Source organism: Vanessa tameamea, chromosome 15 (genome assembly GCF_037043105.1).
Source record: "Vanessa tameamea isolate UH-Manoa-2023 chromosome 15, ilVanTame1 primary haplotype, whole genome shotgun sequence".
Classification (NCBI taxonomy): Eukaryota; Metazoa; Arthropoda; class Insecta; order Lepidoptera; family Nymphalidae; genus Vanessa; species Vanessa tameamea.
In genome coordinates this window covers 3,009,806-3,028,939 of record NC_087323.1, presented here as the reverse complement: position 1 = coordinate 3,028,939, position 19,134 = coordinate 3,009,806, and the positions used below count along the sequence as shown (strand labels likewise).

Genomic DNA, 19,134 nt, shown 5'->3' with positions numbered 1-19,134 from the left:
ATCAAAGTTTTCTTGATTGAATTTATAAAATATTTAGTAGTAATTGCAAGTTGAGAAAATTTATTGTACATGAAAAATTTTATGGTATTTTAAAAATGTTAAGAGAATAACTCTTTAGAAATAATTTAAAGTTAATCTTTTTAAAAATTTATACGTTATAATTTTCAACCATATTTAAAACTCAGGTTCATTTTTTTTTTTTTTGGTTTTCATGTTAGAAAAAACAAAATCGTTTTAAGCGACGTGTAATGACTGTTTAATATATTTAAACCACTAAAATTGTAGAGTATATTTAACATTTGTTTTAATCCAATAGAAAAATTTCTACCGAGTCAAAAATAAATTTTATATCATGACATTACTATTTGAAAGTTTTTCGTATCTTTGAAACGATGCCAAATGTGGTTTCGAATATTGAAAATATCAATAGTTGGCTACTGAAACTACCAGAACTATAATGTGCACAAATCCACACAAGTAATTTTCACAAATATTCGATGCAATATATACAAAAAGGCTTTTAAAATTAATTAATTTCTCCATTACAAACTTTTTACCGTTTTATATTATATTCATAATATAAAAACAGATATACTTAAAACCTCTATCCCTTTCATTATAATAAATCAACGTTGTTAATTCTTTCTGATTGCGAAAACTAATCTTACCAATGTAAGCCCTAAATTCGTTTTACCATCACGCGATTCAGTTCAACATTACCATCCAAATAATTGTCTTCTATAGAATAATTTAATTACATATCCTTAACCAGTCTTCTTCATTTATTCGAATAAGCAACACAATGAGATGTTATAAGAATCAAGTCCTTTAGAAATCCATTCTAATTAATATTTCGTTCTTAATGGACAAAACTTATTATTACTAACGTAAGCACTAACGACAAACTTGATAATATCTTCAAACTGGAATTTGGTTGCCAATAACTTTCATCTTTCGATGAAAGCATTAAAGAATCTTCTCCGTTCTGTATTAGCTCTCCCGGACACGGCAAAGATTCCGTCGGTATATCAACTAATGCAATTTGATTAGGGATGGGTTTTAAAGTTGCTTCAAATTTATAAGATGGATTACTCTCTCCGTACAGTTCTTCATCATTGCCGTCCTGTTGGAAGACGTCACTGCTAGATTCCAATTCGAATAGGTTTTCAGTTTTAAGAGATTTTTGGTCCTGTACTATGTCTCCAGTCAAATCGTTAGAAGCACCCACATTTTTAGCAGTATTAGGAACACATGTTACATCGTCGATTGCTATTCGGAGGGGTTCACTTTTAGTTTCATTACGCAATAGTTGAATCCATGATAAACGACAATCACAGTTTAATTGATTACCTGTTAAAAAAAAAAAAGTCAGTATAGTATTCACTTTTATATCTGAACTCTCTATGCTAAAATATAAAAAAATATATATTACTATCAATGGTACATTCTATATCCCTTTATAAGCTCATATGAATAATAATCCGAGGCCTAATGTAAAAAAAAAAACACTCTGGCTTTATCCAACGTACGCATATCTACGGTCAACAAAAGTCGATAATAAAATTATCATGAGAACACGCCCGTTATGTTTGTTGATTTTTAATAATACATATTTCATTGTGCCTAAATCGTGTTATTACGCCATTGTTGACTCGCTAAAGGGAGCTGTTACATTCATTAATTGTCCTTAACGTTCGAAGGGTACTTTTGCTCTTTGGTAGGGGATTAGAACCCCGTAGGGAATGTGGCATTGTTTGCACAAAATATAGTTATTTATCTTTCTGTGAGTGTGTCCCAAGCAATCACTGTGTTTTATTAAATCTTTAAAAACACGTTTGTGACAACTAAAATAATATTTGTAATATTGAATATAATGATTTGTTATAAATGAGTTTTAAAACATGTATTAAAGTTAAATTACAAATATTTTTTTAATTTTTTGGTTATTTTTATAATAATGATAAATTTAAGTATTCTTTAAAGCATGTTACAATTCATTTAGAGATACAACTTTTTGTATTAAGTTGTCTCTAATATTTTGTTTATTCTTTTATATAAAATAAATAATGACTGCGAGACGACTTATCACTTAAAAAGCACACAAAAAGTCTCATCGTCCCAAGTTCGATTGACAGCCTGATAAAGATATTTTTTGACAAATATTTATCATAGACATCGGTTGACCATTTACCCTTCAGAGGCTTAAAAATAAACTCATAGAATATTTTTTACGATAAATATAAAATAAATATTGATAAATAAAATTGTAAATATATAAATGTTTGCTGATTCTAACTTACCGCTTAAATATAAGACAGACGTTTTCATCTTCAAATTCTCAAGAATTGGTTTAACAGTTTCGTAAGTTAATAATTCAATTTCATTATTTCTCAAATCTAATAACTCCAGTCCTCTTACGCCTTCCAATAGGCCCTCGTTAATGGATTGCAATTGATTTCCAGTCATAGATAATTTCTGAAGTAAAGCCAGTCCATCAAAGGCCCTTTCAGATAAATATTTCAATTCGTTATTGTCTAAAAGGAGTTCGTTTAAATTCCACAATTCTGAAAATGTCAAATCTCCAATCATTGACAATTTATTCGATCTCAAATCTAATCTCGTTAAATTACCTAGACCTTTAAAAGTATCTCTAGTTAATACAGAAATTAAATTTGCTTCAAGGACTAAATCGTTAAGGACGTTCAAATGTTCGAAACATCCATCATGAGTAAGACTGATGGCGTTAGATGATAAATCTAGGTATCTGAGATTTGGCAAATCCACAAAAACGTCCCGCTGTATTTCAGTGACTTTGTTTCCTTTTATCGTTAAATTAACAAGTGCCGGTAGATTTGAGAATGAGGAAAAATCTAATTCCATTATTTTATCATTCATTAATGTTATTTCTCTAACTGTGGATATGTTTGTAAAGGTCTTCTTCTCGATTTTATTTAATGTCGCGTAATGAATGAATAGCTTCTGCAATTTCTTTAAACGATGGATTACTTGTAAAGGAATGAATTTGAGTGCACCGTCTGACCTTACGTTGAATGTTAATCTTTCAAGATACGGTTGCGAACTAAAACTCGTCCAAATTGGATCGGTTTCGTCTATACCTCCATTAAAAACCCAGCAGTCCGCTCGTGTAGCGGTTTTTATGGCCGTGTTTTCACAATAGCAGTGTACTTTTGATTCTCTGTTTGTTATTTCGCACATATTATCCTTAGCTTGCACAGCATGATATCTCCTCTCAGTTTTATCTCTACGTTTTTCATTTAGACGGCTTTCAGTAAAGGATATTTGCACTGAGGTCAGCGCAAGAGCCAGAAGTAAATATTGAATGACGGTCTCCATATTCCCTAGCTTTTTTAGTAGAGTAATCTGTAACAAAGAAAAAATTCATTAAAACGATATTGCTTTTGATATACAAAAATACTTATAACCCTTTCAACGCTGAACTTATTTAGATATCTTGACACGAGAAAGTTTTCAAAGAAAAAAATCTTTATTAGTTTAAATTGAAATGAAGTCAGTTCTCCACTAGCAATAACTATTTCAGCGGCATTGCTTGCAATAAAATATTTCTGCACTATGCATTATCGTAGATTTACTATAACCATACTAATATATATTTAAATTAAAAAATATCGTCGTATTGTACATGCGAAGTCTAGAAGAATTGATAGTATTATAACAATATGCAAATAAATCGTACGGATTGTTTTGTTTGAGTCAATAGCGCTTGATCAATCGACTAATGCGTCCATACATTACATTGGAACTACCAAGTGAACCAAAAATTGTTTTAGTACGTTTATAGACGTAATTTTAATTATAATTATCATAATTTCAATTATATTTATCAACATTTCAAAGAATAAAGCGTGGGTTTCCTCAGTTTCTGAATATATTTTTTTCTAAAACGTATTTTTATACACACTTAGAGCGTCAATTGTTTTACCTTTAAAGGGTTTTGAAGAGTTTATAAAAAAAAAATTCCATTTACAGATAACAATGGTATATTATTAATATTAAAAGTGTGTCTATGTATACATTTGAGGATTGTTGTAATAAATAAAACCATTGAATATATGCACATTAAAATGAGCCATTATACAATACTAGTATCAACACTAATGTCATTATTAAAGTCTGAAACATATTGTCTATGAAAATGTTTTATTACCGTGTCCATTAAATGTTAATTATCTACCAAAAAGCTTATTGCGTTTCATTACGGTACATCGGAATTAAATAGCTCTTAACATATATCAACCTAAACAGAACCCATATGTATATTTCATAACCTTGTCGTATTGTTGTATAAAAATATTTGGTTACAAAATTTCATTGAGTTTGTGAAGTGTGAGTGACACATGGTTCTATGTCATTGATATTGTGGTTCAAAAACCGGTGCACTTAGCTAATTTGTGGGGTGTGGAGTTTCTAACGTCGTATCGTGTGTATGACTCATTCAATACCCTCGTTTGCTTTGAGTGTCTATAACTGTTTATCGAGTCAATACCTCGTTGGGGATCAAACAAAAGCTAACAGATCGGCTTGGAAAGTCAACTTCTATCGACTTTCATGTCGAAGTAAATAAGCGTAGAGACCTGTTCGAAGTTCTTTGTAAACTAATGTTACTTATTAAGGAGCAGCGTTTGTATATACATTTTCTGAATTGTTTTCGATTTCAGTTCATTCACTTTAAATAAAGATGACTATTTATTAAACTAACTGTTATTCATTTCAAAACTATATCTATATATAACTATATATTATAAGTAACAAGTAATAGACAGTAAAAGTCCCACTGCTGGACTAATTCATTCCTTAGGGATAAGGTAGCTCCAGTTCGATTAGGTGCTTCCAGCTAGATGATTTATATAACAAGATAAATTATAAATAATTTTAAGTACATGTATATTTAGTCAAACATTTCAAAGAGATTTCTCGATGTAGCTTTATTAAAGTTCATTTGTATAAAAAGACAATCGATACAGATCGGGAATAAATATCCACTTTTATTTTACTATATGATGTTTCACGAGATCAAAATTTTTTACGAAAATTTAAAAATTGATTAATCATAATTTTTTCGTTATAAACAAAAAAGGTCCATACGTGTTATTGTAATAGTCATTCAAAAAGTTTAAGTTTAAAAAGGTTTTATTATAAGTAGAAAGTCATTTGTTTTATAGTAACGATCTCATCAAACAATCTAGGCCGGATGGAATAGGATCCTTTGTCACCCTAAATTACTATTGTATTGAATTTTTCTAGCCCTCACGATTTGAGCTTTAATTAAAAAAACTTTTGTCACGATTTTATAATACAAATCTTTTTGTACTTTCGACTATAGGTCTTTTAATTTCTTCAAAATGTCCAGATTCTTTGAGAGTGGTCATTTTGTCTTCTTTGTTTCCATTGTGTTCCATTTCGTAATTCTTAAAGGAAAAGTATGTATAGATTTTAATATTGAAATGTCTTTGTAGCTTTGCCTTTAGACGCCGAAGTTTGATCTCTCTTTGAAGATGTTTGAAGAGACAATTTTACGATTGTAGATAAAGTTCGTGCAGGTAAAATGGAGCCACTTTTTATCGAGTTGTTTCGGAACGTCTCTGTTGTTACTTTGTCTCTTTAGACAGAATTTTTCAAAGGCATAAATATTATGTGATTGTAAGTGACTTGAATATTTACGAGGAATTAAAGAATGTTTTGTTAACCTATTGCTGATGGATATGTATATATTTTTTGCCATAACTTTTGTACGTTCATTTACATAATTTAAGTGTATAAAATTAAAACAAAATAAGTCTAAATTAATAAGAAATATAAATATGCTTAAATTCTCATTTTATAAGAGGAGGCGTCGTGAAACTCTATAGTTAACTTATCTTTTATACAGATACTAGTTGGATACTAGTATAAATAAAATAATATGTTCAATAAACTTATTAAGGATCATTGAACAAGATTACATTTTGTAGTATTTGATGTGCTTACTAGCTAAACATTTTACATTATTGAATAAAACAGTAGCTGGAATCGGGCATGCATTTCAATTAGAAGATCTAAAATATTCAAGTTATTCCAAACACCCTAAAGTGGTTCTGAGAGGGTTGATGGGAATTTACAAATACCCTCCGCGTCTTGTCTACATTGCGTGCCTTCTTTGGCTACTTCATTGAGCAAGTATTTGTTGACCATTTGTGTATATTTAATCACATATTATTACAGAATAAGACTTTTATTTTTCATTGATAACAGTTCTAAATTTAAAGTTCTTTATATATTCAGTTTGGATTGTAGCTTATACAGGAAAAAAAAACAGTAGTTATTCTTGAAAATAATTATATGCATTGGATAAAATTTTGCCATCATGCAATAGATCCACGTGGTGGAACCAACTCAATAACTTTTTTAACGATGTTTTTAATTTTTCTTATTAGTTTATAAGTACTAGCTGTTTATATAACCTATATATAAATGTTTTTTTTTTATTAAAAAATTAAACTTATTCAATATTTATATTTCAATATAAATAAAATCCTACATCATTAGATTTTAAATTTATTCCATAAATTGAATTTAATTAATATTTTAGTATATAATATGAAATAAAAAATATTATTGCTAAATAAGACTATCTTAGAAGTTTTTATCTCTATACTCTGTCAATAAAATAATTTAAATATCAACTATAATGTTATATAGGCTATAATATATATATATATATATATAATAATAATAATAATATAAGCTTTTATTCTAGACTATCTGTTTAAAGCTAACATCATCCATCATCCTTCTGTTGGAGTCTATTTTAGTAACAATCAATACGCTGATTTCAGCGTGCTGATGGCTGAATTTCGTTTTAATGAAAATGCTTGCCATTTTTAAATTGAGTATTGATTTATTATATTCATAATAGGAAATCTCGTATTATAAATGTATTATTATATAACATAGCAAGCAAGTTCTGTATTAATGTTTAATTATGATGATTTTTGTAGTAATGTTTACGTAATGCAGTTTCGATTATAAATCAGAAAAGTTTTTTGAAATACGTTTGTTTATTTCATTAGTAAAAATTAAGATATGTTATGCCCATTGGATCAAAGTTTGAATCAAAATATTCTTTATTCAAGTAGTCTCATGAATGCACTTTTGGAACGTCGTTTTAAAGTGTTGGATTATATGTAAAGCGTCATGTATATAAAACGAATCGGAATAACGCAGATTTTAACTGAATCACGGGTACTAATTTTGACAAGTATAATATTTTTCACTCTCGGCTGTGAAGGAAAATAATCGTAGGGATACCTAGCTGTTCTGCTACATACAAGAACTCCCTATGGAGCACTATATATCCAAATATTATCTTCAGGAGGAGTAGGCCTTTGCCTGCATTTTACTTCACTGAATTTTATCAAAACTGAAACATAGCTTATACAATATATAAAAAAATATAATTTATAAAGCTTGGTGTTAACAGTTTTCACAAGAACCAGGTACTCTATTTTGTACTAACGATTTGTTTCAAAAAAAAATATATATAACGATATCACTATGTCAAAGTCTAGTGTACATGGAACGCAGTATAAATGACGTTACAGCCAAACATTCTAAGCGTTATATTTTTCATAAGACATGGAATTTTTTCATAAACTTTCTACGCCGCGGAATTCAAGCAGTATGAGTTGGCGAGGGATCAAAATTTCCTTTCATCTTTGCTATTAGAAGAAGAAATTACGAATTCCGTTTAGACGTCCCTTGGTTTTGTTTTATATTATTTTGTTTTGGTTAACAAATTTACACCTTGTCCAATCAAATTAAAGGAATCTTAACAAACTCTAGATTTCATTTCATTATAATTCCCTAAATGGAATCGAAGTTACTATGAGAAAACTTGAAGGAAAGATTCCACGTGGAAAGGTGACAATCTTTATAACGCTGTCTTGACATACTTAATAACTTCACTATAGCTCAAACTTAGAGAGTTACATAAGACAATAAGATACAACAGAAAGGAAACTTTGAAAGATAAATTGCAATTAATTTCATTATTTACGCACTAATCAGTATTTTTTTAAACAATTAAAAAAATAGTAAACAATAGCAAAATTAAAATTTAAAAAAAAATGCACTTAAATTGTATATGTAACTCAAAGGTTGAAGTCAATGCAATATTAAGTTTGCCAATAGACCAACGAGGAAGCCATACAAAGTTTGTTACGTAATAATGTAATTAAATGTCAGTTCTAACGAGGCTGATACCGGTAAAAAATAGTTTAGTTTATTTTTTTGTCACTAGCTGCGTAAGCCGATCTCGAGACTTTGAAGACGATCTCTTAGCCTACCTCCTCGTTGAAATTAATCTCTTAAGATCCTTGTTGTCCACACAGTTAAGAGTAATACTTAAATAGGTTTTTTATTTAATATTGTGATGGTTTTATGATGTAAAATTTAATAAAATTTATATTATGTAAATGTAAATATAAATTATGAAAGTCGGACGTTGTTGGTCCTCGTTTGTATAGTGACAACTATTGCATACTTACATACACGAAATGCAATAAATAAACCATTATACTATTCAAAACAATAAATTGCAAACCTTCTTCGAGTTGCGGAAATCAAAAAAAATTCAAACCTATTTTTGTCTGAACAAAAGAATTGGTAATTTCAAACAGTCGCAAAATTACCTGAATCCCTTCTACCTGACAATTGTATTATACGAATGTTAAAGATTTTTTTCTTACAAATACCACAAAATGTTTGCACACTTGCTGAAAAAAATGTACCTGACTTAATCCTGGGCGCGTTTCAATACTACGAAAAATTCAATTGATTTTGAATGACAAATGAAAAAGTACTCAGTTTAGAAACCCAAAAAGTTTTTCATAATATTATAAATTTATTTTTTAAATTCGTATTTGTATAAAATAATCATTGACAGCCGCATACAAAGTCAATTTTGTGTTTATTATTATGTTTTTTCAATCTAAGTCTGTTAAAAAAAAATTAAAAAAAACATATATTCGAAAGTCGTAAAACAAAATCCATGTCACAATATAAAACAAACTTAATGTTTCCATATGACGCGCACAAAATTTAATACGCGCCATTTGTAAGCTAAAACAATCGCAAATCCATCATTGTTCTAGGATTATGAACGCAAATGCTTGTCTCCAAAATAAGACAAACACATTGCTTATTCCAATGGCGAGAGGAGTAAAGATAAACAAACCTTAGATTTACATATTTTATGCGATTTACTGATAGCTCAGCTTTTGTATGTACTACGAACAATTGCTGATTAATTGAATTTATTTATTTATAATACAACACTTACAACCTATGTCAACTTGAATTTAACTTCCAAAGTTCCGATAATGGTTTCGTCGACAAAAGGATTTTTTTTACAATTCCAAAATTAATACTATAGATAATTGAATCCACGAATGATGTGAGATCTATTCAATGTCACAGACAAATAACTATTTGTCTTTGGTCCTCCTACCGTTGAAATGGACTATATACTCATACACCATACACTTCAAAGCATCTTTAATATTCATATTCATAGCATATTTACTTTGATCGAGAATTTGCTGACAAGGCACCTTAATTTTATATTAGACATATTATTTGGTACCATCCGGCTCATAACAGTATAAGTAGTAATCGTATTTATAGGAACAGCGATTATATAATTGGCGAAACATTTCTGAACATGAAGCATTTCTATTCGAATTAGTCTGAATGGTTAATGTCCAGTTACTATATAAAATTCGATACGATTCTTACGAATTGGTTGGCGTTCCTGAAGGTTCATTTATCTATAGAATAGAAACGATTCCTACGGCTCGTTAATCGTTATGCAAATACGATACGTTAACTATAACGTGCAAAACTGAGTTATTTTTATACGGCAATATTACTACAATATATGATTTAATCATTAAAGCGATCCGAATTATTTAATTATTCCTTCTTAATTATAAACTCGTGCATATTTTGAAAGTTGAAATCTTCACCAATTTCAATTTGTGGTCAATATAAACTTGGAGACATACTAAATTTTGAAGGGTATTTTATCATTTAGCCAGTCTTGCAAAATTAATGTAAGTCGGCTTTATCACTGAACGGAAGGTTTTCGAAGTTTAAGTTAAATTTGAGGAGTTCAAGATTCAGTTTCTGCTTAAGGCAATTAGTTGTAAAATATTTACGTGAAAATTTGATTGATGGCTTGAAACGGTTACAGATTGCGTCGTAAGTTTAATTCCTATCTCTGTGAGGGCGGATAAGTTCTTGTAACAGTTTGATTTTAGTTATATTGTTGTGTAGTGTTTTGTAAAATTAATTGATTAATAAATGTGAACAAATTTATTTAGCTATTACGTCGGGTAAATAAGAAAATTGTGTCCCACGGGATGCCCGGCAAATTGGAAAAATAGATGGTTGGAATTTTAAATTAAATAAAATCAATTAATAAATTATATTAATGAATAAAATGCATACATAGAGTTTCTTTAATAAAATAAATAGCTTACCTTCTTATTAAAAGATTAATAATAACGTAACAACAAAGTTTATAGTATACGCGACGCAAATACAAGCAAAAACGTGACAGCGTGAAGCGGCTTGACGGCTTAAGAGACATGCCGCTGTCACGGCATATATTACCCTCAAGGCACGATCAAATTTAAAGTAATTAGAGACTAACAAAATAATTATATCATCGAAAAAAAAAAAAAAAATTATGCTCGTTGGTCCAGTGGCTAAATATAAAGCCGCAGAACCCGAGGTCTTGGTTCAGACCCAAGGTCGGGCCGATAAAATGTTACAGAGTTTCCGATCGATAGATTCTCAGTTCAGGAGTCTGAAAAGTTTAATATTAAAATTTAGGCGCCACTGACGATTCAAAGATTGTATATTTAATTATTTGGTACACCGTTCGCCAGGCCGGTGTAACAAAGTTTGAATAAAAAATTAAAGTGGGTACATCATCAAATTTCCAGCTACATGTGGATATTGTTTATATCTAAGGGAACAGGCATGCCATCCTTGGAGTTGCACCAGCAGCTATCTGGACACACTCAACTAGGAAACTGCAGCCGTCCACACTTAATATTTCAAATCCATGTGGTGGGTAAAAAAAAAACCTCCCGCAATACGAAATATACAGGTTCAATAATCAAGTAAATAACCAAGATATAAATACCTTTAACGAGGGATGTAAGCAGTAATTTACCTTCTGGAGGTTTAAAGTTCTGCTTATTTTAAATGAGGATTTCTACTCCGGAGAAACATTCAAATTATACATGACTATGACGAAAATCACAAATTAAACATGACTACGACTTTCTGAATTGCAAACCAACGCATTAAAGCAAAAAACAAGAATTAAAGAATTTTTTAAAGTCGGTAGAAATATGTTGTATAAAGTTTTATCAACTTCAAAACTCCATTATAAATATATTCTGAAAAGATATATGCACTGAAGTAATAATCAATCACAAATTAAGAAACTCAACTATTAAGGCACTTAACCGATATATTCAGTATATCGAATTTGAAGTTTGAATTCGGTGTTAAACCGAAGATGTAAAAATGCAAAAAGAACGAAATCGAAAGTTCTTTAAACTTTGAAAGATTGCGGGAATGTGGCCAGTATAACCACCAAAATTAAATGGGAATTATATCCATATTTAAATCAAAGAAATAATTATGGAATAATTATTTTATTTAATAAAAGCCAATTATAGGCAAAATAAATCTGTCACATTAAATTTCCGACATTTTCAAACAAATACTAACCCTTAAATTGGATGACAGCTAAAAATTAATCTGAAACGATGTAAAATGACTTCCAACAAATACAACAAATGAATTAGATAATAAAATCTAATTGTAATAATTATTTCACTGCACTGATAAAATAAATATAATTTATTTTATTATTTAAATTCAAAGAAAATGCCAAAATGAGGTATTGGGCTAGCAATACCGATACATGGGAAGTGGGAAATGGGTTAACGGCACGGATTTTAGCGAATTGACACTTTTGTGACGTTTTATATAATTTAAAAAAAAGTAATTAAAAAAATAAAAAAAAAGGTAAAATTAAAAAAAAAAAAATTAATGTAAAAATACTGACAGACGAGAATGTGTGATCCATTACAATTACTGGCACAAGGGACAAGGACAACCTTGTATTCATAGACATCAGAGACATAGACGTTGTGCTGACAATATACAACATATTATATACAATCAAAGGCAGTGAAAGGTATTGATCTTGGCCAGCAGTTTCTTTAATATAAAATCGAAAATTATGAATACTTTTAGATATGTTTGAGGTACGTTTTCTGGTTAACACTGATAAATTCACTATACTAAAATATATCGTTAATTTGTAAATAATTCTTATGTCTCATCTCGTCATTATATTTCGGATTATTAAATAAAACGAATGTTATATAATATTATACTGTAAAAAGTTACATTATAAAATCGATATATTTAAACATTAAAGTATACGTGTTAATCACAGAGTAAATGGCACTAAGTTTTAGCTATGTATAAAATAAAATAAAGTTCGGATGAATATTAAGTTTTTACTAAATAAATAGAAGGAAAACCCTGTGTTTACGAAGCTATCTAGCGGCCGTGTTCATTAAGCAAATATCCCGAAGAACTTTTCACAGATAAAGGTATAACTTAAAAATAAAATATATTAAACATATTATTTCTTGTTCTTCATTGTATAAATATGTCGCTGTGGTTTTTACGATCAGATCATGAAATAGAATATTCTCATGGAAATATTCACATAAGGGTGTAACGAAAATATGTAGTTAGGTTAAATTTAATGGCTTCAAAACATAGAAGTACGTAAAGTAAATGTCCTATTACCGAACTAAGTTTTCTTCTTCCTAGAAATAGATTTGGAGTTTATTCCGACACGACACATCAACGCGGTTTGATTTGTCAAAATGTGATCCAGGTAATGGAGCAAGCACTACATAGCAATAAATTAATTATAAATTAAGCATGTAAAAATTCTGCTGTGATATCTATATCTATCTCCACTATATGTCCACTAGCCAATCTCCGAAGATCAATTATTAATTTTTTTCTCGACTTAAAATTTCATCATCATTATTATTATAATTTCTATATTCCCCCAATGCTACAGTCTTGTCATGTTCTTTGGATATTTTTCAAACGAAACTTCAAGGAATAACGAGTATTCCTTTAATTCCTTATTGTCAATTGTATCCAAATTTTGCAAATTTGGATACAATGGATACAAAATGATGTCCATTTTTATTAATTTACAGTGTACGATAGTCTTTCTATTAAATGTGCTACCTCATGGTACTCTACACTCTGTAAGTACAGAAAAGTATTTCTCATCGTCAATGCACTACCAACCTTAGGAACTATGATGCCCCTTTTGCCTGTTATACTGAGTCACCTTTCAAATCACAAGAGAACAATACCAAGTATTGCTGTTTGGCGGTAGAATATATAATGTGATTGTGATTACATCACGTAGTTTTTACCAATAATCTTCTATATTCTTCACGTTTGAAATAAATGAGAAAACTACGAAGTCAATAAAATGCATAAGTGGATAACAAGTTCACAAAATGAAGACAAGGAAAGAATTATAAAGCCCTCATCAGACGTATCCGTATAAAATCCTTGAAAGCGTACTGCGGGAACTCGCGAAAGTTTATTATGTAATGTCTAGCTGCTCAGATATTGCTGGAACCATTTTATTTTGCAATTCTCAAATGGAAATTAAAGAGGGCTCCTTGCCAGGCTTAAGTGCTTAGTTTGATATCAGAAGTTCTCGTGTAGGAGTCGTATCGTGAGACACTCCTCGTTTCAAACTTACTTCTTTTCAACTAAAAGCGTAACAACATGTTGCTACACAATTCGTTTCCTCTTAATGTGATCATTTGGAGTTGTGGTACATTTTTTTAATTAGGGTAATATTTTATATTGCAAATATTCTTGAAGTATCTATATTTAATTTTATATATGTTGGAGTTTTTGGTGAAACTTCTTTAATTTAAATTGCGATGAGATTCAAATTTCAGTGAATTGTTTCTCTCTGAACATCAAACAAACTAAATTTCACATCGGCCACATGTGCTGAGCAAGCATTTATTTATTTACATTAGTACTATTCTGCAAGTTTTCACTTCGAATTTCACTCCTCGAATTTTTTCATGCCCATAAATGTAAATATCAGCGGTGACTAGTTTGTTCGCACAGGAAAGCATTAGATATATGTAGATAAAAATACTAGTAAAATGAATAGATAAATAAAATGTATTAATGATATTACTAATGCATATAAATACCTTGCAATGTTTTTAAAAAATAATTTTGAAGAACAAATCTACGTAGAATATTTATAATGTACGATTGTAATAAAAAACGTAAATTCAAAATGAGGACGTAAAAAGAATGTCGCGTCAAAATTTCGTCGGAATCATCTCTAGAGACAATGGTCTGATTTTTAAATCGTTACACCTGTGAATTCTCACAAAATTTCCGACACCCAAATTGTATCACGTAATACTTTGTCACATATTCCTTTTCTGAATCTTTAAATATTTCGCGAAATAATCGCTCTTATTGTTTTGTAGATTAAAATAAACTGTGTTCAAATTTTATGAAATTTGGTAAGAAATTATTTTTGACAGTGTCATGTCAAAAATTATCCGTGACAGATGTTGAAATGGTGCATATGGAATTATGCTTCAAATCTGTAGCCATCGATGAGTTAGAATCGAACCGGTGAACTTTTAACAAGTTGACTCAACTTTTGCGATCAACTCGTCCGAACAATAATGGAGAACTTTTATGGAATTATGTGGACATGAAATCGAGAATTGGTCTTATCCTTTCTGTTAAACTTTGAATGAAATCGAATCAGATGAAGTCAAAGTTTAATAACGTTTCGCTGATCGATTCAGTTGTATGATAACACGAACTTTAAGCTATGGTTTAATTCGCATCGCTTACTACATAAAGTAAGCCAGAACTACTTTAAATTTAACGGTTCGTTTAACCTTATCTTTAGCTTAGGTAATCTAAGTAACTAATTTTTTTCACATCGGAATCATCAGCTTATGAAGCAGTAGAGATATTTTTATATGAAACAAGAATGATTGCCCTCTTCTAGTTGAGAAAATAATTTAATAATATTTTATAATGAATATTAAAAGATCTTATCGTGCGATTTCAAACTTCCAAAGATTTAGCGTCATTTTTTGGCACTAGTTGCGTTGTACACATATAGTTGTTCCATGATCGCTGATGGTGATTGTTCAAGGTATTGAATATGTTATATCATTTATATTCATTACTCGCTTAGTTTCGATGTTTTTGTCTACGTATGCACTGATAGATGATAAGAGCTTCTCGTAAGCTATCAGTTTCAAACTAACGGTATCTTATTAGCAAAATTTATACAAAAAAAAAACATTATATTTATTTATATGAGTTTCATTTTTTTTAATTAACGCATAATGTGTGAATTTGAGCCGAGATGGTCCAGTGGTTAGAACGCGTGCATCTTAACCGATGATTTCGGGTTCAAACCCAGGCAAGCACCACTGAATTTTCATTAGCTTAATTTGTGTTTATAATTCATCTCATGCTCGGCGGTGAGGGAAAACATCGTCAGTAGACCTGCATCTGTCTAACTTCAACGAAATTCTGGCACATGTGTATTCCACCAACCCACATTGGAGTAGCAGTGGGAATTTACAGGCTGTTATTGTGTGTGTATTTACTATGTGAATGTAATGTGTATTTATCCTGTTTATAATACAATTATACTAGCCAGTTCTATCTACTTACTTTTATTATTTACATTAAGTCGTATGACTTTCGCTAATTTCGTAAAACCCTCAGAGATATCACCAGCTTTTTCTGTCTTACATCTAATAAATTAGTTCGAACTAAGGATCGAGAGAAGCTTTAGCATCAAACACCACTTCCGTGATCTAAATAATTCCGTACATAAAATAGTCAGGCGTCTAGAGAGGACAATCATTGAGAGATTCATCATTCATGCGCCAATTTGTACCGTTAGTTTACCTTAGTATAACAAACACTGGAAATTTAGATGCTATTGTCTTTGTTCAATTGTATTAAGCAAATGTTCTATTTAATCATTATTTATTTTGTTGATAAAAAAACAATTAAATTTTAATCAATTGTATTAATAATTTCGTGCAGGACTGCAATAGATCCGATCTAAACCTATTCACAATTATAGACCGTTAAAAATATTGATTTTTTAGTCTTAACATATATATCCACAATATTTGTATAATCGGGATATTTTTTTATTAAATCCATGGTATTCAATGATATGACAGTTCAACGGGCGGCCACGTTTGACGTTTACGGGTGCGTTCAGAGAGTGTATTTCAAGTAATAATTTCGTGCAGGGTTACGGTAGTTAGTATATTTATATTTGTTGAGTTTTATTTATTTTACCCTAGCGAAGCCGGGTTTTCATAAAGTATTATATAATTTATACCAAAATAGAGCAAGACATTTAATTTATTAAATTATTTAATATTTATCGACTAATAGATTTTATAAAGTGAATATATTTTTGTTTAAGTCTATAAGATTCTTGCAGAATAAAAAGTAAAATAAACTGTCTGTAAATGTTGCACTGCTGTGTTAAAGCCTAATTTTCATTTAAGAAAAAAAAAATTGAGCTCATTACACTACGCTGATCCAATGATTACACATATGACATTTTGTTATTCAACAGATTCAAGTTAATTCACGATTTTTTCCTTGACCGACCGACGAGCACGAGATAGGTAAATAATAAATTTCAAACTTTGATTATATTTTAGATCGACGTTTTCTAATTCCAACCAAAGAGCCAACCCATAATTATGATGATTAATTCAAGAGAAATCTTAATAAATAAAAATATGAATGTTGATTTTATATAACCGTTTTATACATCGATCACAACAAGAGATAAGTATTTTATACATAAATAGTCTTATTATAATCTACAACGAAATAAACTTTGTAACGTAGAAAGGCAACTATATCTTAATAGATAATACCCACATACATAAAGCGGCATTCACTGAAGCCCGCAATAATAAATGGGTGACACTAATTGGACGGAGATTTTGTCGGAGGAACTCATGGAATTACTTTTAAAATTTTTACCAAAATTCGATACATACTAGGAAAAATTCTTGTAACTATAATATAAAATTTGTTATATTTTTAATTATATTCGTATGCGGACGGGCGTTTAGGCCCGATGGTAAATAGTCACCGTCCGTAGAATATTGGCGCTGTAAGAAATATTAACCATGAACTGCATCGCCAATGAGTCTCCAACCGTGAGAACTTTGATGTAATGTCCCTTGTGCGTGTTACACTGGCTTACCTTACAAATCGGGACGATACGATATTTTGAGTATTGTCGTTTGGCGTTAGAATATCTTACGAGTGGATAGTAAAGAGAAAAGTAGGAAATTTTTCCGTCGAAAAGTCGAGAAGATAAAGTTTTTTCGTTTCTTATCACATGTTATTGGTTTAAGGACTTAGGTTTCCTGAAATAAAGTTTACCTTTGATTATCATAAATTGTTCTGAGCTACAGAACTTTGACATTTGAAATTTCATACATTTGAGATCAAATATTAGTTAAGAACAGAATTTAACACTAACGTAAGCTATTATAAGTAAAAATTGTATCAGTATTAAAAAAAAAAAAGTTATCTGAAAGTTTCTACACATAGTTATAAATACTTTCCTCCTAAAAAAGATCGCGTATATTATCTTTACGGGTGGTAAGCTGTTAGGTACGAATGGTACCAAATCGAACAAAGTTCTGCTTGTTTCCGCTCACTATTTCATCTCATCGTAAATTTTATTTTAATTTAAACTTTCACGCAGAGCTACTTGGGAGCCGATATTTGTACAAGTATCGGATCTCAGTCGAGTAATGAACTGATGGATAAGTGTGTATTATATAATAGACATCACATTGCAGTAATTTTTATTTAAATTAAATTTACAAAAATATAAAATAATAATTTGTATTTATTTAGTCTCACGCACACTAAGATATATCGTAAGCAAGAGCGTCACTCGTGCTAATGCACGTCTATAATAAACTTAACGTGGAGGGGCATCTTCATTATTTAATAAATATATTTGAGAATGCAATATAAATGAAATTCTTTCCATTCAACGGCTTTATATGACTTTGAATTGGCAATATGATCATATCTTTCACGTGGCTTAAATGATACCAATTCCATTTGACCGGTGTGAACTAATAGTTTATAGTTTTTTTTTACATTTAGATAACTGTGAACAGGATCGCTTTCATAGTCGTTTTGTATTGGTGGGTATTTCACGCGTTTGTTTATCCGGTTTTATCCGGTTTCAGCCGGCAAAAACCCGAACGAGGTAGAAAATTGTCTAACATTTTATAGTAAAACCGCTCGCGCGAAACGGAAATGTTTTATCGCGTTCAATAAATTTTACGGAAGTCGGTTTATATGTATTATGTGCTATGAATTCTAAGATTTTACCTGTACAGTTCCATCATCGATCGTTACATATTTAAACGTTTGTTCATTGCGACGTTTTATTAAGTCGTAGTTTTATTCGTTTAGAATTTCGATGAAACTCGAGTCTCATTTTATAGACTCACTATAAGTACATTTTAAAATTTACAAATGTTATTAACATAATACCAAACGAAATCCACTTACAGATTAACACGTGTAAATTTAGTTGTAACCGTCTACCGTGCCATTTTCACAATAATACAATACACCTGAATTTAATCAAAACTTTGATATCATACAGCACCCATTATACATTTTCATTCGGACATTGTAGCTAAAGTAAAAACATAATCATTTTAAGTGAAGCGTCGTTTGTTGATTTTGTAGCGAGCTTCTGTTTACATGGCATGGCATTGCTATTAAGAATATTAATTAACTGAATTAAACACTTGGTTTCGCTTGCATTAAACTAATTAATTACTCACTTCTCAGTTTCCAGACCTATCCACATTATATGCATTCCATTTTCAA

The 19,134-nt window shown here is 30.0% G+C and overlaps 1 protein-coding gene across 1 annotated transcript; it reads right to left on the bottom strand.

The window, feature by feature from the left end:
- Positions 1–608: 608 nt before the first annotated feature.
- LOC113399097 (connectin-like) lies at positions 609–3,376 on the bottom strand. The gene is made up of 2 exons (XM_026638133.2): positions 2,301–3,376; positions 609–1,350 (listed from the first exon to the last, which is right to left on the bottom strand). The coding sequence occupies exons 1-2, from the start codon at positions 3,352–3,354 to the stop codon at positions 860–862; spliced, it is 1,545 nt and encodes a 514-aa protein (XP_026493918.2). The 5' UTR covers positions 3,355–3,376; the 3' UTR covers positions 609–859.
- Between the last annotated feature and the right edge of the window lie 15,758 nt (positions 3,377–19,134).